Source organism: Filicampus tigris, chromosome 7 (assembly GCF_054856515.1).
Source record: "Filicampus tigris isolate MCC_2025a chromosome 7, RoL_Ftig_1.0, whole genome shotgun sequence".
Taxonomy (NCBI): Eukaryota; Metazoa; Chordata; class Actinopteri; order Syngnathiformes; family Syngnathidae; genus Filicampus; species Filicampus tigris.
Window position 1 is genome coordinate 13,721,555 of NC_141223.1, and position 22,502 is coordinate 13,744,056.

The window sequence follows — 22,502 nt, forward strand, 5'->3', positions numbered from 1 at the left end:
AAGCAAGGTAAGCTATGGCTGAAATTGACGGGTTTTTTTTTTTTACTTCCACTCTCTCAGCTTGGATCTTCCCGGGCACTGCACAGGTATTATTAAGGAAAAGCACCTAACTCAGTTCCTTTGTTCCTTACATCTACAATTTGTTGTACATGTATTCCAGCTTCCTTTTATGTTCCAAAACCATCCATGTTATGTTAAACACAGGCGATATTTGGCATTGGTACAAATGTGAGTGGTTGTCTATATGTGCCTTGCGCTTGGCTGGCAACCCGTATAGGGTGTCACTCCCTCCCCTGACCCACACCAGCCCAAAGTCTGTTGGGAAAGGCTCCAGATCACCTGTGACCTCAGTGAGGAGAAGCGATATTTAAAAAAAAATGTTCTGGGTTTTCGTGTGTGCATTACCTGTTTGAATCCAAAACAACGAATTTCCACGTAACCTTGTTGAGAGGTGTAGCCTGGGCCAAGGAGGAACCATGAAATCTCACCGCGAATCCAGATAGCAGATGCAGGATTTTTCAAATTCCACAGCCTGCTGACAACACCCGCCAAATGACTTTTCTACATCTCAAATCACCTATTAACTTTTGTTTAGGACATAAACTATTGGATGGCGATGTAATTCACGATATTTTCAAGTAATCTTGTTGAGAGGTGTAGCCGGCCAAGGAGGAAGCCATGAAATCTCACCGCGAATCCATATAGCAGATGCAGGATTTTTCAAATTCCACAGCCTGCTGACAACACCCGCCAAACGACTTTTCTACATCTCAAATCACCTATTAACTTTTGCTAATGTCATAAACTATTGGATTGCGATGTAATTCACACAGACGTAAGTACCCTTGAAGGCAAATATTTGTAGACAAAAACTAAGAATTCAATTGTTAATTGATTGGATCACATCAACATTAAGATTGGTTGTGATTTAACTTTTTAATTTATTCTTAAAGGGAAGTCAAACCAAACATGTTTTCAAGAATATGTTCTATGCAGGCCCTCTAGTTGAAACACGACATGCTGACAAATATTGCATTTGTGGAATATGAGTTAAGATGCAAAATCCATCCGTATTTGTCTCTCTCAGGGGGCGGCCAGTTTGTCACTTCTGTCGACTGAAAATTACATCACAGATGCGCAGGGCTCAGATAACGACCAATCATGGCTCAGCTTCAGAAAACAGGTCAGTCGTGATTGGTCGTTACCTAAACCCTGAGTAGTTGTGTCATTTTCAGTCGACAGGAAGTGACAAAATGGCCGGCCCCAGAGATGGCTAAAAACGGGTGGATTAACGCTTATTCCACAAACGCAATATTTAGCAGAATGCCTTGTTTCAACTAGTGGGCCTGCATAGTACATATTCTTGAAAAAGGTATGTTTGGGTCAACTGCCCCTTTAAAATGTATAAAAGGGTGAGAAAAAAAAAGTTAGTAGATGCAAATTTGGACAATGTAGCAGCTAAAACTCCCTTCAGTTGACAGAGGCACGGTACACAACTAAAGAAGAAGAAGTTTAAGTATACAATGGTATCTCGACTTACGAGTGAGCCAACCAACAGGTTTTTGTGTTGAGTGCTCGCTTCTGCGATTCTTCGCCGACTTGTGAGCAAAAATATGAGTTAGGAACAGTAAGTAGTGGTAGCAAATAACAACACACACAGTGGTTTAATAAAATTTTGCTTTAGGAAAGTGTGCCAGCCTAATGCCATAACACAGACGGGCTAGCGAATAGTATCAATGTTGCCATGTTATACCCATTTAAAGTGGAAGTTAATCCAAAGGTATTTTTTTTCCATAGTATGTTCTATGCAGGCCCACGAGTCTAAACACGGCATTCACATTAATACTGCATTTGTGGAATTTGAAGTATCCACCCGTTTTTAGCTAGCTCAGGGGGCGGCCATTTTGTCACTTCTGTCAACTGAAGATGACGTCAAAGTCGCTCAGGGCTCATAACGACCAATCATGGCTCAGCTTCAGAAAACAGATGAGCCGTGATTGGTCGTTATCTGAGCCCTGCGCAACGTCGATCTCATCTTCAGTCGAGAAAAGTGACAAAATGGCTGCCGCCTGAGATGGCTAAAAGTGGCTGTATTTTGCTACGTTACTTATATTCCACAAACGCAATATCAATCACAACGCCGTATTTCAACTAGTGGGAATGCATAGAACATATTCTGGGAAAAAATATGTTTGGGTGGTCTTTCACTTAAAGCAACGGACGTTTGAATACAAACTGTGCTGCAACACATGTAGACAGACAATACACAAAGGTATAGCAAGGTATTTAAGTGGAGTCTCCTTAGTCAAAAAAGCTTTTGTCAATCTTTGAAGATGTTATGAAATGTATTTATATGAATGACCTGTGTTGTAATATTAATTCTGTTTAAAACAAGCTTCTTGAGTTTGAAGAAACCTGGTTTCAAACTTAGAACAGATTAAGGAAAGGTTTACTCCTGAACAATATGTTTTATCTCTTTTTTTCTATAAGTCAAAGATCTTTGGTGTCTCAGTTGAGGTCCGGTATTCTCCCGCTGGCCATTGAAACTGGTCATTATACTAATATTCCCGAAGATAACAGATTATGTGAAAAGTGTGGTTTAAACGATGTGGGAAGTGAATTTCATTTTCTTTTATATTGTACGCTTCATGATGATCTAAGAGAGTTGCTGGTCAATAATTCTGAACGACATAACCCTATGCTCTATTCGTCAGATAAAAAAAAGATTAATTGGCTTTTTGATTTTGGTGTTTTTAAAATTGCAAATTTTATGTCTACAGCTTTGAAAAGACAAGACACTGTTTCTGGCAAATTTCCCCTCTTGTTTTTGGTCCTGATGCCGGGTCATCCTGATTGTTTGGTGTTTTATAAGCCCATGCGGGCTGGGCATATCATTGTATGCATGACACAATAATAAAAAAAATGTCAAAGTCAATGGTCTAACTTATCCTCTGAGAAAAACAACTAATATTAGTGCAGCTGAGTCAGATGCATAACTTTTGTGTGCGTCTGTAGTGTACTGCTCCCTGGTAGCCAGAGCACGCAAAACCAGATGAGGCACAATATGGGGCTGGAATGGAATAGAATTTCTATTAATTTCACTGAACAAAATTGATTTCTGTTATTGAGTGTTTTGAGTGACAAATACGGTCATGCACGAATTAAACATCAAATACAATGCACCAACTGTAAATTTGCATAGTGTGGTTAGACTGCATGGCTTGGTGGTTTGCAGAGTAAATAGAACGGAAACCAAAGCGGGCTTGTACAAACTCCAATGTACTACAATTGTATTTTGTAGTACAGGCCAGTGTATTTACCAATAGAATGGTAACTCAAAAACTACAACTAAAGTCATGGCACATATTCAAGAATTGGATAAAGAGTACAGAGCAAGACTTGGCAAGAACATCGCCTACTTTACGTAAGCTTCTGGTAGGTCACAGGTGTTATTTGAAGGAGCTATTCTGCTCGTTTTCTTCGTTCAGTCCAGTTTCTGTCAGTAAGTGGTTGGATGGAGCGGGGGCGCTTGGGGGGGGGGGGATTACCAACTTGCAGTCATCTTACCTTTTCTCCAATTTGGTTTCTGCTCCTCCAAAACAAAATCTTTAACGTGCCAACAGCGACAGTCTTGACCGAGGGAAAACAGGTGAAGCGTTAGTCCACCGATGATTTGATGCAGTTGTCAACTTCATAGTTTACTTTGGCCAACAAGACAAAACTCCTCGTCACAGGCCGACTGTCGACAATTTTCCCAAGCTCACGCATTGTTGGAGAACACATGCTTCTGTCGGACTTGGGAGACAGTGTGAATTTTGCATTTTAAAACTGGCTACAGCAACAAAAATCCATCGGTGTGGCCAAAGGACCACTTATACTGAAATATCATATTGTGTATTTAGAAGAGGTTGGGTATAGGGTTCATACGCACATTAAGAAAATCACACACAAACACGGTCGCACGCACCTTCGTAATATTATGACTGGCATATAAACTTGCTTTTTTTGTTGTTTTTTTGAATTGTGTTGTGATACACTCTTGTCCGCTGCTCTGATTACATGCATGGCTGCAATGTTTATCAATAATTAAAATGTAATTTAACTTAATTGCTGGTTCAATAGAAAAGGGAGCTGACTAACTGAGTAGTTTGCAAACTGTATCTTTGAGGTCCACAAAATTATTTACAACAAATTACATTGTATCACTTTTCAAAAAGCGAGCATATCCACATATCGTCGCTGTCGGGCAGATTTCTCGTATTTTCAAAATCAACTTGTGCAGGGGGGGAAAAAAAGTACCCAAAAAAAAAAAAACATCTTGCACGAGTTACCAAACACTGCATTGTTCAAATTGGCATTCTACCTTACATTGTTGCCCATGCCCAATCATGTTCAATGGCTAATGTAATATGGGGGAAAAACCCCCACTAACTTACTAAACATCAAAGTCTGCGCTCACATTGCCCTGAAAAAATGCCTTTAATACTTCACGAACGCAAACGGCTGTGATTACATCTTCCCAAACGAGTTCTTAAAAGTCTTAGAGCCATGTCTGACTAATAAACTAAGACCATGAGCTGACTAAGCAGTTTAATAAACTTAAATGAATCTAAACGCATTTACCTTTGTGGCTGACCAGTTCTTTCTGCATTGAAACATTACTATTAGACAACATGATCCACGAGGCTCTAAAAAATGATCATCGATCCAATCACAAGATGGAGCGATATATATCAAAATGGGTTTTTAATTTACTGCATATACTTATGTACTGTTTATCAAGTATCAACAATAGTATTCAAGCATTTTCAAGTCAAAAATGTTTGCATGAATGTAGTCTATGTGTCCCCACTAGTACAAGCACGGTATTCTGATTAATATTGCATTTGTGGAATAAAAATGAAGACGACTGATGCTTGGTTCAGATCGAACACAAAATATTGCATTGTCCCGCATGTCCCGAAGAAGAGAGGCTCCTCTTTCTCCTCCGAGAGGAAAACAAACAAGTTTGAACATGGCATATCATTCTGGTGGCTATGTTCTTCCTTTGCTGCTACATATTATCTAGCTTGACATTTCAACAGCTAGCTGTAAACAAGTCAATACACTCACCAGATACACCAACAGCCTGCTCCTTTTTGGCTCAGTCCTGGCCGGTATTGGATGCCGACTGTGTTGTAAACCTCTCGGTCCTATAGACCGCATTGTTTTTCTTTCACCACGCTGTGTGTGTCTGCGTGTGCTCCTGCTACGTGTGATGTAATAAGTACATTCGCAACGCCGCAAAAGGTTCACATTTGCAAACCCTGGCGAAATGGGCGAAGAAGCTAAATTTTTACTTCAAACGCGTCATCCACGCCGCCCGGCATGCAACTGCGCCTAATCACGGGAACTGCATTGACTAAATATGGAAACACTGTGGCAGAAACGCTCAACTCGCATTCATATATTTACAGCCAGGTAGCGACAAAATCTATTTGTGGTGGCCACAACCCATTTGTGGCAGCCCACCACAGATAAATGTTTATATGGAAACATTGAGGCTTGTGAATTTGTAAATTATGGCCGATCAAAAAAAAAAAAAACATCTGTACTTTCAACCTTGAGGCAACAATGCTGCATGACTTGAACAGAGTGACACAAGCGGAGTTTTACAACAATTGTCAGATAGTTAAGCATTCAAAAGATAATAGATTTTTTCAAGCTATTTTCGACACTTTAGTTAATAATGCATAAAAAAAAAAAAAAGGTCAACATGGGGACAAACCAATATTGATTTGTCTGAAAAAAAACAAAGACATTTGTTCTTGAAAACAAAAAGGACTAATCTCATAGCTTCTCATATCCTTATTTTTTTTTATTACGAATTTCATACCCTAACATTTGACATTTTATCCACCCCAAGCTTTGACATTTTTTCCCTCAAAAAAGTATATCTTTTTAATCCCTTGTGGCATGGGGGTGACATTTAATTGACAATAGGATTATGAGGGTGCCGTTGAAAAAATGTCCCTTGGCTCCCACATTTTAAAAACCCTCATACTAACGTGACTGTTTAAAATCCTCCCAAGGTTGGAAAGTCTGAAACTTGTCTTATTTTCCCAAACACTACATACTGCTGCCAAGTGCTGTTAAAACTTGAAAATCGTACATAGACTTGCAAGCCTTAGTTTTGAGTGACAACTTGTGCAGGTTACTGGGTTTGTTTGTAGATATCGATGCTTTGACAAGTCAAAAATAAAATCAACCAAACCAGCAGTAGGAAGGACTACCGAAACCAGAGAAAGGATCACATCCCTCAACATACACCATTTCTTAACACCCATTTTATTCAACATACAGAAAATGGATGCATGGTGAAGAAAATATGGGAATGACAAAAGTTCATAATGATAAACGCCGATCATTGGAGCACTTACCTAAAAATAATGACCTAAAATGCCAGTGGAATGTTGACAACTACTCTAACAAGCTAACTTATTGTACCCTGTAAGCCTACTAATAAATACATAAATTCTGCCAGAGGAAATACCATTATGGTTCTGTCCGCATCCAACTACAGCATTATGGCACACTGGAAGCTTAATCAATAGGCACAATCGATTGGTTGCACATTAGCAAAAGTTAAAATTACAACAGAACTGTGGCTTTACTAACTATTTTATCTTTTTAAAGGGCTGCATCATAAGGCCCTGATAGACCGAACCGACGTCGGAGGTCGTGAAGCGTTGTGGCGTCTGAATGCGCCGTCTGTTTAGTGTAGTGGCCACCGTCGTAGTGTCATAACCCGCCTGTAAGCGTCTTGGGGGCGTTTACGCATGTTGAATCGGCGTCGCCAGTCATGACCTTTGGTCACTCTGATTGGCTGTTAGCTAGCAAATCAGCGCTCGCAACACCAACAAGAAGTGACAAATGCGGAAAAACAGTGAGCGCGCCTCCGCTGCCTTAATCTTCTTACAAGTACAAGAGCGAGGGTTGACAATTTAAGTACTTCACAATACCGTGTCAAGAACGTGATGGGTTTACTTCGCGGAGTTCATCGTGAGAGAAGAATATAGCTGAATGCATTGTTTAGGTTTTTATGATCAGCCCCCGGCCAACAGCTTTCCCGTTGGATTTTTTTTAACCGTGAGAAATGGTGACAACCACCGCCGATGGTATGGAAGGGTATTACATCTTGTGCATGCGCAGAAGGTACTTTAATGGTCAGCGTCGCTGTCTGTCGTTGCGGTGTATTCCTTCAGCGTGACGTGACGACAGCCGGCCGGACGCCACAGGGGGTAAGTGTCTGTCACTGTTCGCCAGCGTCTTTTTGGTCTATCTAGGGCTATACATTGGTGAACTGCAAGTGTAACATACAAAGTTCCAACAGGTATTCATACACATTTGTTACCAGTTTACAAGGGGGCGGCATGGCTCAGTGATAGAGTGGTCATCTCCCAACCGAGAGGTTGTGGGTTTGATCCCCGCATATTGTGACTATGTCGACGTATCCTTGAGCAAGATACTGATACTGTTTATAGCACCAAAATCCGATGAAGATTAACTGGGTCAATATCACTATGAAGTGCCTCGGGTGTCCTCAAAAAAATGAATCAGCAATCATGAAAATGTAACAGAGTAATCAAACTGTGAAAGTGGCCAAATATTTGCACAAATAACAGTATCATGAACAACAATTTCAGCATGCTTTAGACTGCTCTGCCATCTAGTGTGGTTAAAGTGGACGTCAGCGCAAATATTTTTTTTTGTCCAAGAATATGTTCTATGCAAGCCCACTAGTTGAAACAGGGCATTCTGATAAATATTGCGTTTGTGGAATAAGTGCTAATCCACAAATTTTCAGCCATCTCTGGGGCCAGCCATTTTGTCTTCTGTCGACTGAAAATAACATCACAACTGCTCACAACGACTTATCACGGCTCAGATTCAGAAAACAGGTCAGCCGTGAGTGGTCGCTGTGAGCAGCTGTGATGGCCAACCCCAGAGATGGTTAAAAATTAGTGCATCTTGCTGCTTAATTTATATTCCACAAACGCAAAATTAATCAGAATGCCATGTTTCAACTAGTGGGCCTGCTGGGAACATATTCTTGAAAAAAATAAAAAAGGTTTGGGTTGACTTCCACTTTAAAGGAAACTGTCAAGTTTCTTGAAAAAAAGTCAGTGTGATCATGTATATTCTATTTCCATGATTGTACAGAACATTTTCCATGTGTCCCTGAAATTGCTCTCACCTTGTTATTCGAGGGGAAGTCAAACACAAACATTTCTTTACAAGTGTATGTTCTATGCAAGCCCACTAGTCGAAACACGGCATTCTGGTTATTACTGCGTTTGTGGAATATGAGTTATGTAGTAAAATCTACCTGTTTTCGTGAGCTCTGAGCAACTGTGATGCAATTTTCAGTCATCAGCAAGTGCCAAAATTGCCGCCCCGAGATGGACAAAAACGGATGGATTTTACAAATTAATTTGTATTCCACAAATGCAATATTAATTCAGAATATCACGTTTAGACTAGTAAAGGCGTATGGAAGATATTTCAAAGACTTTTTTTGGGGGGAGGTTGACTAGCTCTTTAGGAAAGCCTCTGATGATTTCAGTGACATTACCACCAGCACTGTGTGTGTGCCCTGCTAATAGGGTTGCGTCAGGAAGGGCATCCGGCGTAAAAATGCTTTGTCAAATCAATGATGCGAATCGAGCGTGCGCTTGATTCGCTGTGGCGACCCCTGAGGGGAAAAAGCCGAAAGGATAACAACAACTATATCCTGCTTCAATGGAAGGTGAAACTGTCGCATACTCAATACAAGTGGTGTAACGGTATACGTGGGTGTATTAATACGTTTCCGTACGGCATATTCGGTTAGGTACACTTGCGTGCCGTTTCTGATCAGTTGTTATTATTAGCGCTAGCTTATGCGCGAGTAGGCGAGTTTTCACACGGACGCTATTGAGTGTTGCACGTGTAGGAGAGTAGAGGCACAGAAAAGGAGCCACTATGCCAGAAGCCGTGATAAATTACAAATGCATGGATGAATGGCATATGAATGGCATATTATGGAATATGCAAACAAGCCACAGCTCGAAGGTCCCTGCCCGTACACTGCGGTCTCCTGTTTCAGAATATTTTGGCTTTCCTGTTAAAAAGGTACGTGGATAAGTCCCAAAGTTGTGTGCTGACATTGCTACATGGAGATCGGCGGCTATGCTGCAGGTAGCACATCTAACTTAATAATGCACTTAAAACGGCATAGTCCAACTGAATGTTTCTTCCGCGAGGAAGAAAACAGCCTTTTTAGCCAAAAACATCTAACTTAAATCGCGAGATTTATCATATGCTGTTGAACAATCAAAGATTTCAATGCCTAAAAAGTGTATATAATTTCAGAAGACTTTTTAAAGTTACTGTATTTTTTCATTATAAAAGAGTTAATAATGTTAGCAATAATAACTGTTTTTGTTTGTATTTGATCACAATTAAGTGTATTCATGTACTGTAATGACAACTTGCTTTAACTTGAATACTTAGATGTGTCATAAGCTGTTGCTGCTGAGTGTTCAAAGATTTCAGTGTCTTAATAGTTTACAAAATTAAGAGAACTTTATTGTTAGTGTATTTTTTATTCTGGCGTAATTTCTTCGAATCTCACCTGAATGGTTTGCTTTTATTTTTTTTTTTCTAAAAAAAAGTAACCATTTACCGTATTTTCCGGACTATTAGCCGTGACTTTTTTCCTACGTTTTGAGCCATGCGGCTTCTAGTCCGGTGCGGCTATTCTGTGGACTTTTCTTCCACCGCTTGCGGCGCTCTAACCGGAATTACACTACAATTCAATACAACACATTTGCCAATCACTGGATGTGACTGCAGGTGGAGGAGTTCAACAGGCGAGGGTGTTATGCACTAGGTTATTGCATTAGGTGCTGTAATTCTTTGATTTCATGTTTTCTGAGAGGTCCCTGAAGTGCACACGAATGTGAATGGCTCATGTTATGTATGTTCTGTTGTTTCAATGTGAAATGCTATTGTTGATTTAGAGAAGTTTAATAAAGCAGTACAGTTGGTAGCACGTCGTGTGTTAGATTGGCTGACTTTATTAACGTAAAACAAGACAGGTGCATATGTAGAATGTAGTAGAACAATAGATGTTGGAGTCGTGAAATGAAGATAAGTACTGTTTATTTTCTCTTGATTCTGTTCCGTTTTAATCAGCAACGTTGCTGCAGTGGAATCTTGTCACTGTGAAATATCAACTGAGGAAAAACCTTTTGGGAATACCAAATACATTTGTGAAACAGTACAGTCAGCGTGCCATCTAAATGCTAATATTAGCTTAAAACGGACCCCCTGTCATTGTCTACTCTATCATCTTGCAGTTAATTCATAAGAAAAAAAAAAAAAAGAGTGGGATGTTGACGGGATGAGCTTTCTTACCTCTTAACAGATATTTATTACAATGAATATTAATTAAGTTCAATGGAAATGCTCAGATTTATTTGGATGAAATGGGCGCGTCTTAAAAGGCACCTTATGGTGATATTGAATCATCGGTGCGAAAGTTGAAGAAATTTACCGTATTTTCCGGACTATAAGTCGCTCCGGAGTAAAAGTCGCACCGGCCATAAAATGCATAACAAAGAGGAAAAAACATATATAAGCCGCACTGGAGTATAAGTCGCATTTTGGGAGGAAATTGTGCGCTTAGTACACATCATTTCCACCGAGCTACGATGGTAACATTTAGTTAACATTCACACATGCAGTATACAAGAAAGTTACTGTAAGATAACTTTAAACTCACCAAAACGGTTGTAGATCGATTAAATACGTCTTTTATTTATCCCCGACCATGTAGAATGTTTCCAAGTCTCCAAAAGTATTTATGTATTCGGTTGTAATTATGTCTTCGTCTCCTCTGTGCTCGGCTTCTTACGTGTGTGGCTGCATGATGCAATACCCCAGCCAGAGGGAGGCAATTGCCTGTTTGTGGTTCATTCTTGTTCAACCATCGTCTGTAAGTAACTTAGACAATTGTGTGTAATGAGCATGCAACATTTATATAAGAGCTGAATTGTGGATGATTGTACTGTGTTGTTGACTGAACATACTAATCGCTATCGCTAATGCTAATCGCGATTGCTAATCATTAGCATGTCTGCCTGTTTGTGGTTCATTCTTGTTCAACCATCGTCTGAAACTAACTTAGACAATTGTGTATAGTGACATATATATATGAGCTGAATTGTGGATGATTGTAGGTTGTTGACTGAACATGCTAATCGCTATCGCTAATGCTAATCGTCAGAGCTGGGCACTTGACCCTATTTTGCCCGTCCGGCCGCGACCCTATTTTGCCCGTCCGGCCGCGACCCTCCACATTTGACCTGGGTACCCTTCCGGCCGAGACCCCCCCGGCCATATTCGAAAACATTGCCGTTTACGCAATAAAAAGAAGCTGAGCTCCCAGACTTCTCCAAGTTATTAAGTTGTGAAAGACACAACAACCCAGCTGCATGTACTTACTTCCATTGCGAGCCATGGGGTTGGTTTTGTCGTATTGTATAATTTATTTGTCCAACAGAGGACAAGTCTGCAAGCAACAAGTTACCTATTTTCCACACTCCCCTCCTTCACACTTCCCTGTCTTCAAAATAAAAGCATGCCAGCAAACCACTACACAGCAGGTTTGCTACGGCGTATTTCCAGAATTAGGGAAGTGCATGATGTGCCAGTGTCATACTTGAGTGCTGCGCGCAGCTTGATTTTCCTCCCGGACACAATTTGTTTTGAAAGAAGCCTAAAAAGAAGCCTTTCACCGAGTAGGCTGAGATAAAATTTGGCCGCCTCGGGAGAACGTCACACGCATGAGGGCCGATTAGTGGGCCGGACTAAAATCCACTTCCGGCCATGTTTAGTCCAACCATTTTTTTAAACTTGTCACCCCCCACCCCTCTGCCCAAAAATGGGCATCCGGCCCAGGGACGGACTGCCCAGCTCTGCTAATCGTGATCGCTAATCGTTAGCATTGGCTCATCTTGTTCATGTCTATGAAAATACATGTGTATGTAATGCATAGATTGATAGTATTTTCTGTTTCTTGTGCAGTTTCACAATATAAACAGGCAACTTCACTCCACACCTAGAGTCTGTGGCGTTTGTTTGTGAATGTTTAGCTGTTTGGATATGCTGGCTTCCTTGACTAGCAAGGCCTTACCAGTCAAACTGTCTTTTTATCATACCATTTTAATTACTTATTTAACAAAACAGACTAGACTTTAGACTTTAACCATTTAAATTATTAATGCATGTTAATAGCTTTTAGGATGTATCTTATGTTTCATTATGTGGGTTACAATAAGAAATGATATAGAAGTATTTATGATGTTTTGTCTCCCTCTGCAGGCGCCTGCACAGGGAGGCAAAATATCATAAATACACGTCAGCACTAAAAAGCCATTACAGTAATAATTTCACACAAGTCGCACCCCCGGCCAAACTATGACAAAAAAACAAAAACGCGACTTATAGTCCAAGAAATACGGTACCAGGGGAAGACATTACTGCCATATTATTTTCCTAAAGTAGGGCTTGCATGTGAACATGCATCATCAAAAAGTCAACGCAAGTGCAAGGTTCCTTGCAGAGCTGGGCACTTGACCCTTTTTTGCCAGTCCAGCCGCAACCCTCCACCCTTGACCTGGGTACCCTTCCGGCCTCGAACCCCCGCCCTTATTCATAAAAATGATCACCCCAGAACGAAACAAAAAAAAATCTGCATGGCGCCGCAGTGGGAGGGATGCTAACAGTAGAGGTTTATTTATCATTATTATTTTTTATTTTATTTATTTTTTATTATTATTATCATTAGCCGGCTAATTTACTATTCAAACCCGGACGCGCGTGGACACACTTCAAACATGCTTCAAATGCGCCACTAGTACTTACCTAACAGCGTGTGCTTACTTCCATTGCGAGACCCGGGGTTGGTTTTGTCGTATTGTATAATTATTTGGGTCCAACAGACGGCCAGAAGTCACATTCAACAAGTTACTCATTTATTTTCCACACTTCCCCTTCTTCACACTTCCCAGGATTTAAAATAAAAGCATACCGGCAAACCAATACACACCAAGTTTGCTACGGCGTACTTCTGGAGCGAGAGAGTGAGAGAGAGGTGAATTCGAGCGAGAGAGAGGTGAATTCGAGCGAAGTTCAATGAAAACGTCCTGCTGTGTTGCTTGTTAAAGTAGGAAAGACACCAGAAGAAGTGCATGAACTCCATCTTGATGTGCTAGCGTCATCCTTGAGTGCTGCGCGCAGCTTGACTATACTCAGGACACAAGTTGTTTTGAAACAGTTACGTTCCAAGTCGGGGGCGTCGCTTCAAAACCACAGCGACAACAATGGATATCATGCTTGCTACAACCATAAAGGGACCGAGATGACTAGACGATTAATTTAATTGTATTGCGAAAACGATCTGGAAGGTGGCGGCTAAGGGGGGGGCGTGCGCAAGTAGCTCCTTTACACACACACATATGTGACATAACACCGACGCCGCTGCCAAACGAATTTGCTTTGCAGCAGCAACGAGCTGCGTGGCGCATCCTCTCCTCCGTGTGGGAAACTGTACGTTATCGCAACATGTGACATAATGGACCAATCAGAGCAGCAACAATTCCTGACGTGTGCGTGGCATGTGTTGCAGACCTGTCGCCAACAGCACAATGCGTCGGTCATGTGAATCAATATGGCAGTTGTCACTCGCGCCGACGCGGGAGTATAAAGAGTGTCTAAAAAGAAGCCTTTCACCGAGTAGGTTGAGATGAAATGTGGCCGCCTCGCGACCACGTCACACGCATGAGGGCCGATTAGTGGGCGGACTAAAATCCACTTCTGGCCTTGCTTAGTCGAGCCCTTTTTTAAAATTTGTCAGCCCCCACAGCTCTGGTTCCTTGTTTCCAGTCTTAAACGGCATTTGTGTGACCACCGGGCTGGATGCAACAGTGCTGGATTCTCAGTACTCAAGACATTTTATGGCAACAAGTTTAAATGTTTTGTAGATTCATGTGACTTCTGTGCATAAGAATGAAGTTGATTCACATACGCTCCACTACTTGTGAGAACTACATTTTATTGTCCCCAACATGTCACGAGCTTATGAAGTGAGTATCCAACAAAGAGGTCATTAAGCAGTAAACATACAAACAGCACTAAGAAAAAGGACAGATTTTAAAGACTGCATTACAGTTACCTGAATCTGAGCCTCGACGCTCCCGCCTGCCAGCGCGGTTCCTAACACGCCGTTCACAGCCGCCATTTGTTGCTTGTTAAGGTCCACAACGCTTTTCCACTCTGAGCAATGCGATATGAGAGACACTGTGAGGAAATCACAACTCGTGCAATTCGCCTAAAAATTGATTAATCGTATATTTACCTTCGCTGAGCGTGTCCGGGTCTAGCATTCCGCCTGCTCGATAGCTGTCTATCTCCTCGGCTTTCACTTTGGCCCAGGGAATGTAGGTTACTCCTCGCTCCACGTCCCAGAACTTTTTGTGCGCCACCTTTATGCCTTTGTTTAAAGCCCACGCAATCTAAAAGAGAGCACAAAGGAATCAGAAATTGAATGGAAAGGTTTAGGATAGTTAACAGACAATTGTGAAGCAAGGCCTTATGGAGTAGCTGTACCTTCACAGGTTTCTGATTGACTTTGTACGAGCCCCGACTGAGCTTGTTCAAAGCAGTGTATGCGTCAAGTCTGTGGACCATCACGATGTAAGCACAACCCCTCGGGGGAATCATCTGCAAACAAAAAAAGATAAATAAGAGTCAAGTTATTTCGGAAGTTGGTGATGACCTAAATCTTGCATGGAGCGCACTTACGTTGACAGACTCAATCTGACCAAACTCCTCCAGGAGGGAGACAACGTCCGACTGCTGGGTTTTTTTGTCCAGCTGACCAACCCACAGTGTTGTGCTGCACACTAATAAACAAAACAAAATGAACGCTGCTCTATAGATTTCTAAACAGAACCAGTTTTATTGGGAGACTTACTGAGTAAAATGCAACAGGCCTTTTCAGTAGTTGTCAAATATTGTGAGGTTTCTGTATTTGCTGTAATAAAGGATTACTGATTGCGTTCTTGACCACTTATTTATACAGGTATGGCAATACACGTACCACCCCAAGTCATGGAAAGCTGCAAATTGAGTTTGTCCTACTCATTAAGTATGGATTTACAGTGCAGGTCCCACTCTCCAATTCGAAGCTTAGCTGCATTTTTCTACTTTCATGCACTTTTCAAGTGAGACATAACCCATATGACTGTGTATACAGTACAATCACAGAACATATCGTCACCGTCAAGCGGAAACCTCTGTCCAAATTTCAAGTTTTTCCGCAAATCAATACTATTGGTCAGTCCCCACATGGTTGTGTTGATTAAAAAAAATTAATGACCACTCTAAAGTTTTGAAAATGACTTGCGCTCTATGAGGATGCAATGTCAATGGCTCCAAAAACATGCAGTTTTTTGCTTTCCTGAAAAGTGATGAGTTTTGGAGAGGCCAGGACTCTGCTCGATTCTAGTGACATGAAATACTCCACACAAGCAGATGCCAAAGTTGCACGTAATTACACAAGGGTCTGCATCAGGCAGTGACAATACAGAAATAAGCAAATAGTAAAATTAGAGGTTGTTTAACATTTAGTGGGCTCATTCACGCTCTCTCTATTTCCCATTCACTCAAGTCTGGACTGTACACACCAATTTGACTTAAAAAGGGTTTAAAATGAGTCAAAAGGGGCTTAAAATGCATCCTGGCAATCACAGACTTTGCACTTTATCGACTAAGTTTGAAATGATCCCAAACTTTGGACATGGCAAAGTATTTTCCCCTCAGAGAGAGTCAAAAATGTGCTGTGCATAATTACCACTATGTGATGGCTTATCATATTAACAGAGATGCGCGCACATACCACTGAGCGTCTGGCTCTTGATGCTCGGGAGACCTTTCTGCCGGCGCTCTCTCTCGCACTCTCGCTCTTTTCTGTCCTGCGAACGGGAGCGGCGCCAGCGGCTCTCTCTCGAGCGCGACCTGGAGCGTCGATGCCTCGGCCTTCTCGAGCGTGATGACGAGCGTGACCGTCTTCTCCTCGGAGATCTACGTGAAAGATTGACGCATGTTAATCGCAGGAAAGTGTTCATGTATGAATTGCACCGAATGATCAAAAACATGGCGTGCTCCACTCCAAGATGGATGCTATTTAAGATGTAATGTTGGATCAAATCGATAAGAATTGCTTCCTCTTACATGGATCCGGATCTTGTTCTTTGGCCAGAGGCTCCATGTCTGCCTTCTCTATGTGTAGATGGATTGTCCCTTGAATCTGCCTGTTCGACAATGACAAAATGATACAGCAAAATGGTAGCCGATGTGACCCCCATTTTCTGTCCACGGGGTATACCTGTGATTTGGAGTTCTGGGCGTCACTTCTGGAATGGTATCCATCGGTCAACATGTGACGCTCGGCATCACTCGCCACGCCACCATACTGAGAGAAAACAAAACAAAAAAAGACACCACAGGTGAATTAGCAACATATATCGAGAAATTGTGCAGTATTTCCGCAGTTCTGGAACATTAGCAGATAAACTGGTAATTGATAAAGTGTGACATACTATATTGTTTTGCTGACATTCAGCAGTCATTTCCTCAAAGGAGAAATGCAAGTTTTATTCGCAATTCAAAAGAGTTCATGTGCCCAACATGTTTGTGCCATCCTTTCGTCAGAACACCGCAAAGATCAAGAATGAAGAACATTATCCTCTTTTACGAGCCTCCCTAAGATCCACCTGTTTTGATGGGGTGGTCTCATCTCGCAAAAATGAGATGCTTACCCTACCTGCCTGTGCTGAAGGCCAACATCAAGTGCAGCTTTCGGTGAAATGACAATGAAGTGCCCATACAGCCAGTAAAAGCGTCGCCTGCATTTTGAATCACTGAGGCAGTACTTCATTACCAAGCAGCTGAACTAAACTCGTCAAGACAGTCTCGTAGATACATGCATACATAGATCTCTATGTGAACACGTCATTCTCTTGAATTTGTGCTCTCGCAAGAATGAAAAGACCTTGCCCCCTTAACTCATTCACTGCCAGACATTTGCAGACCCTCTTTTACCCTAATGATTGAACATTTTTTAAAATAAATATAAATAAACTTCTGGGATTGAATGGGTAGAAAAATGGGTGAAATAAGTCAAATTGTCAATGACAGTGAATGAGTTAAGGGCACTGATGCAATGTTTTGAATGTTGTTTTTTTTTTAAGTACAATTACTTTATAGTTTTAAAATTCCAAAATTATGAGTTTCAACATCTTAGATTCAGTTCCTCTTATGAGTTGATGCCTACATTTTGTGCCATTGGAAGTGGATGTTGTTCATCTACGTTCATCTCCATGTTGTGCATCTGTCCAGGGACGTCTCTGTCAGCACAAAAATGAAACACAGTAATATTTGGTGTGATTGACATATACACTCAATGTGTCATTTGAACAACAAGTGTGATTGTTAACATTCAAAAAGGCTCTTTGCATGTATCAGTCGATATTTTATTGCAGGATTCAAAAGGTCACTCACAATGAGTCAGCTGTGTCATTTGTTGCGACATCCTCTGGCTCGTCATCATAGTCAAACCTGTCTAGCAATTTCTAAGGAAATGAATCATATTTTTAGTTTCAAACTGTGAAACCATGATATGTGTTGACAGTATACAACTACCTCAGCCAGGGTGCTTCTTTCTTTTCTGTGTGAATTGAACATTTCGGGTTGGGCCACATTCAGTGGGTGAGCATTTGGCCCGTTTATATTGTTGGCTGCGTGTGTCTTTTCTGCCTGCTGCAAGTTGTGGAGCATCATCTGGAGCTGCAGGGACACATACTTGGGCTTTGTGAATTATCCTTGAGCAGTCTGCAGGTATAGCAGCACAGTTTACAGCAAATACTGACCTCCTGACCATGCGGGGACTGGAAGAGCTGAGCCACTGCAGCTAAGGCATCAGAAGTGGGCATCTGTATTGGAGGTACGACGGGGGCCGCAGTAGTCGGAGGAGGCTGCGGCTCTGTGGGAACTGTTCACACGTGGGGAAAATACACTTTGGTCATGTTTATTAATATGTAACATCATGTAAAATTCTCTCCAAAGCCTAAATAATTCAAGTTAATTACATTCAAAGAATGATCAAGTCACCAGCAACATTAAAGCGATTTATACTGGGTGTGCGTCTCCCAAAAGACAATTCGATACGTACCTCCTTAATACACTTGGTGCGAGAATCAATAAGTCAAGAATTTTAAAATGTAACAATTCTATTCAAGTCAAAACCGATGTTCCAATTAAATTTTGAATTTGTTGCACCCCTAATTTTTTATATTTTAGTCAACACTATATCACTTTAAATTCGTGACTACATTTGGCATTTGTTTTGACAATTTAATCAAATTAGCAACCTGACATCAATCCAGCAGAAGAGGAACTTCAGTGTGGGCTGTCCCAGCCAGTCGACATAGCCGATGTCACCGATGACGTAAATAAGTTGGCACGCACATACCGTCGAGTGTCGATGATGTAAATACGTAAACATGTGCATACCGCCAGTTGTAAACAAGTGCGCACAGCAGAAAAGAAAGGAGAAAAAAAAAGAACAGCAGAAATGGCGGCGGTTCGTGCGTTCAGGGCGGGGAAAAGGAGAGCGGCACCTGAAACAGCTAAAAAGCGGACAAGAAAGTCCAAAGTATGGACACATTTCAACAAAAGTCAAACGAGGTGGTCGTCTGTATCCTTTGTAAAGCCGAGTGATGAACGAACACCTGAAGCGACGTCACCCAGGTGCTGCTGGAAAACAACAGGAAGCAAAAGGTAACTACTAACTAATATGACCTGGTTTTACTGAAGTTGCTGTTATGTGCAACGTATTATTAACGCGCATCTTTAATACAGGTGGACGATATATATCGTTATCGATATCATCGTCAATCTTGTGTAATTTTACAGTATCAAGTATTAATACTGCCTCTAAAAGCATAATGACTCAAGTCAGTCGACGGCCGCAAAGTATGAGGAAATGTTGAAAATCAGTGTGCATTGACGGCAGAGGAGGAGGAAGTGATAATCATTCGCCGAATCAGCGGGCAGGACCCGGTCACGTGACTCTGTACGCACTGCAGCGGAGCTGTTTCAAACATAAGAGTGTCGAGCGGGGATTCATAGTGAGGCGCGAGTCCACGTCGTCCGTAGTCTGTAAATGGTTTGAGGTTGACAGGACTGACGTCGGTGGGAATAACATTGTTAGATGTGCCAAAACGGTCACCGTGAAGAGCAATTCTGTTGCACCACGAGCCAATATGGATTACAAGGAAAACTTGGCGACCGCGCAAGCACGCTAAACATAAGCTTAAACACACACACTTAGAAAACAGTCGCTGAGTTGAAACAACAAACAAACACACACACTCAGTAATTTAGCGAGCAAGTCAAACGTGACATCCTGGATGATCGGTTAACATTCTGTTTACACGGTTTTAGTGTGCATCATTCATAACTAGCCTGTATTCCCGAGACATGTTGTTGCACAAACTACGACGGCTTATTAGTGTGACTCCAGAATACAGCCAAACATGAATAAAGTCACACGTCTACATATCACAGCAATGAATGAGTGGGTAAATTGCAGTTTTGTTATTCAACTTTATTCTGAATACGGTGGCCAACGTATGAGAATGGGTGTTGTCATGACGTCTTTTTTTTTTCTCTCGCTGGGTGACACTTCGTCACACATCACATATCAAATAATTTTTTTCTCATTCTGATTGCGGTAGTTTACACCTTTTTCTCATTCTGATTGCTCTAGGAGTTGGCAGTAGTACACCAGTACTTACTGCAGCTCAAAATGTCACATCATTATGGAAGAACAGCAGAGACATTTAAATGACAAATATTCCCCAAAATCAATGTAAGTCTATATATATATATTTTTGTTCTTTATTGTTAAATATTGTCGTAGAATGTCATTGTTTTGCAGAAGCTGTGTTTAGCAATTTAAAAGAGATGTTCACAAACGCTGTCTAACCACAATTGGTCTGTGAATCAAGTGTAGATTTAAAATATTTTTTGGCGCTAACGTTAGCTATTGCACTCCAGTCAAATTGTGTTGGTGCTTGCAGCTAACGTAACTGGTTACGTTTCTTTATGTACCCACAAACGGTAACACGCGACATCTGTTTATATATCTAAGATGCTGCTGTCCCGGAAAGCCCTCTGTCTCACCGTCTTTGTGCAGACCTCGGGCGCAACACAGCATGCTCATTGTAATTAGGACGATGTCCTGCTTCCGCTGCTTAAAAAAACAAAAACAAAAACAAAGACAAAAAAACCTAGAGGGAACACTGGCCTGCTTACCATAGTCCGTGACTGCACTGATATATGTTTGCCTTTTCAAAATCATAAATTTCAGTATGCGCTCTGCTTTATCTATTTTTAAGGTGAAAGCAAACTGATGCGACACAGTTCCCCCCAAAATCAAAGAGGAATGCACACGAGAAAGAGCATCTCAAATGACACAAAGTATCCTTAAAATGATTGCCCAGAACATGAGGCACCGTTGCATTTGTGGAAGGTGTTCCTCATTGGACTTTATGAGCTATTCATTTTTTAGTTATACTTGGGCTGCTTAACATTAGCTCACACATTGTTTCACTGTAATGCATCGACAGAGAAATGCCTCATTCATGTTCACACGTCATGATGCTTGCCTAAAAGATGCGAGTGTTCATTCATTTTTTACTTTAATAAAGAATTTTTTTAAATCAATAATAGTCAACTCAAAAATTACTGGATTAGTCAAAAAAAAAATTGTTAGAATAATTGGAAAAAATAGTCGATAGATTAATCGGCAGAAAAATAATCGTTTGGGACAGCCCTACTTCAATGGCAGGCTGCTGTCGCTGCCCTGCTCCACTGACAAACTGAGAAAATCCTTCCTCACCCCTTGCCCTGGAATGAAAACGCTAAGAACACATTCACTCAAGTCTGGACTGTGCTGTACAGTCAACGTTTTATACACTGATCACTGTGCACCTTGTTCAGGAATTGTGACTCAGAAAGTAGTTGGATGTTACATGAGCCCTGAGCAACTGTGACGTCATTTTCAGTCTACAGAAGGGACAAAATGGCCACCCCCTGAGATGGTTGAAAAATGGGTGGATTTTGCTTCCTAACTCATATCCCACAACTGCAACAATAATCAAAAAGCCATGTTTAGACTAGTGGAGGCGCATAGAACATATTCTTGCAACGAATTTTGGGGGTTTGACTTCCCCTTTAAAGCCCTTTCCACAATGAACTTAACAGGGCGCTGCGCACAGTCGTCAATCCCATTCACTGTGTATGTGGTGAGGGGCGGGGACCACAGAATAGAGTGTTGTTGGACGGCACGAGAAGAGGACATGTGCCACGATGTCAAGTCACCGTGACATTAGAAAGAGTTTCCAATAGGAGATTTTTGGCTGACTTATTTACATGTAACAGCATAAGGACAATGGAAGAAGCCTTAATAAATACATCAATTCATCATCCCCACCGCTTATCCTCACAAGGGTCGTAGGCGTGGAGCCTATCCCAGCTGTCTACGGGCAGTAGGCAGCGGTACACCCTGAATCAGTTGCCAGCCTATTGCAGGGCACACAGAAACAAACAGCCAGCCTATCGCAGGGCAGATACAAACAAAAATTCACAAGGGCACACAGAGACAAACAAACATTCACACTCACAATCACACCCAGGGGCAACTTGGAGCATCCAATCAACCTACCATGCATGTTTTTGGAATGCGGGAGGAAACCGGAGTACCCGGAGAAACCCCACGCAGGCACAGGGAGAACATGCAAACTCCACTTAGGAAGGCCTGGGCTGTATTCGAAACCACGACCTCTGCACTGTGGGGCGGACGTGCTAACAAGTAGACCACTAAGCCACCCCTTGATAAATACAATACATTTATTACAAAGGAAATACACATTGTCTCTATCTCCTCCATTAATGAGCAAAGACCGGGCTTTTTTGCAATAATGAAAGATACATTTTGTCGAGGAGCAGTCTACTTTTCATCTAAACCAGTGGGAAAAGCCTTACGTTTTATTTCTTGCAGGCTGCCACGTCAGCAGTTCCAAATAAGGGCACACTGTTGCGCGGACAGCACGGACCGGGCTAAAAAGCCCTACAATGAAGGGGAATTCATCAAAACATGCAAAAGAGAGCAAGGGAGTTAGCCCAAGCTAATTAACACAATTAAAATAATCTTACAATGTAACATTCAAGTCTCGTTGCAAATTTGCCTATTTTGAGAGGGCACGCAAACAAGCCAATGCTCTTTCGCTGCTGAAATTGGCTTTCGCTGACTAGAGGTGGAGCTACCAGTTGAGGCCTGAGACAACCAA

The 22,502-nt window shown here is 41.6% G+C and overlaps 1 protein-coding gene across 1 annotated transcript in view; it reads right to left on the minus strand.

The window, feature by feature from the left end:
• Positions 1 to 22,502, minus strand: part of LOC147144846 (SR-related and CTD-associated factor 4-like) — a 41,848-nt gene that overhangs the window by 13,717 nt on the left and 5,629 nt on the right. Inside the window, exons 6-16 of the mRNA XM_086035630.1 lie at positions 18,018 to 18,139; positions 17,791 to 17,934; positions 17,650 to 17,720; positions 17,423 to 17,495; positions 16,475 to 16,561; positions 16,321 to 16,400; positions 15,986 to 16,170; positions 14,890 to 14,990; positions 14,695 to 14,808; positions 14,444 to 14,600; positions 14,261 to 14,361 (exon numbers count right to left, since the gene is read on the minus strand). Coding sequence (XP_085891756.1) covers positions 14,261 to 14,361; positions 14,444 to 14,600; positions 14,695 to 14,808; positions 14,890 to 14,990; positions 15,986 to 16,170; positions 16,321 to 16,400; positions 16,475 to 16,561; positions 17,423 to 17,495; positions 17,650 to 17,720; positions 17,791 to 17,934; positions 18,018 to 18,139 — 1,235 coding nt within the window. The remainder of the gene's footprint in view (positions 1 to 14,260; positions 14,362 to 14,443; positions 14,601 to 14,694; positions 14,809 to 14,889; positions 14,991 to 15,985; positions 16,171 to 16,320; positions 16,401 to 16,474; positions 16,562 to 17,422; positions 17,496 to 17,649; positions 17,721 to 17,790; positions 17,935 to 18,017; positions 18,140 to 22,502) is intronic.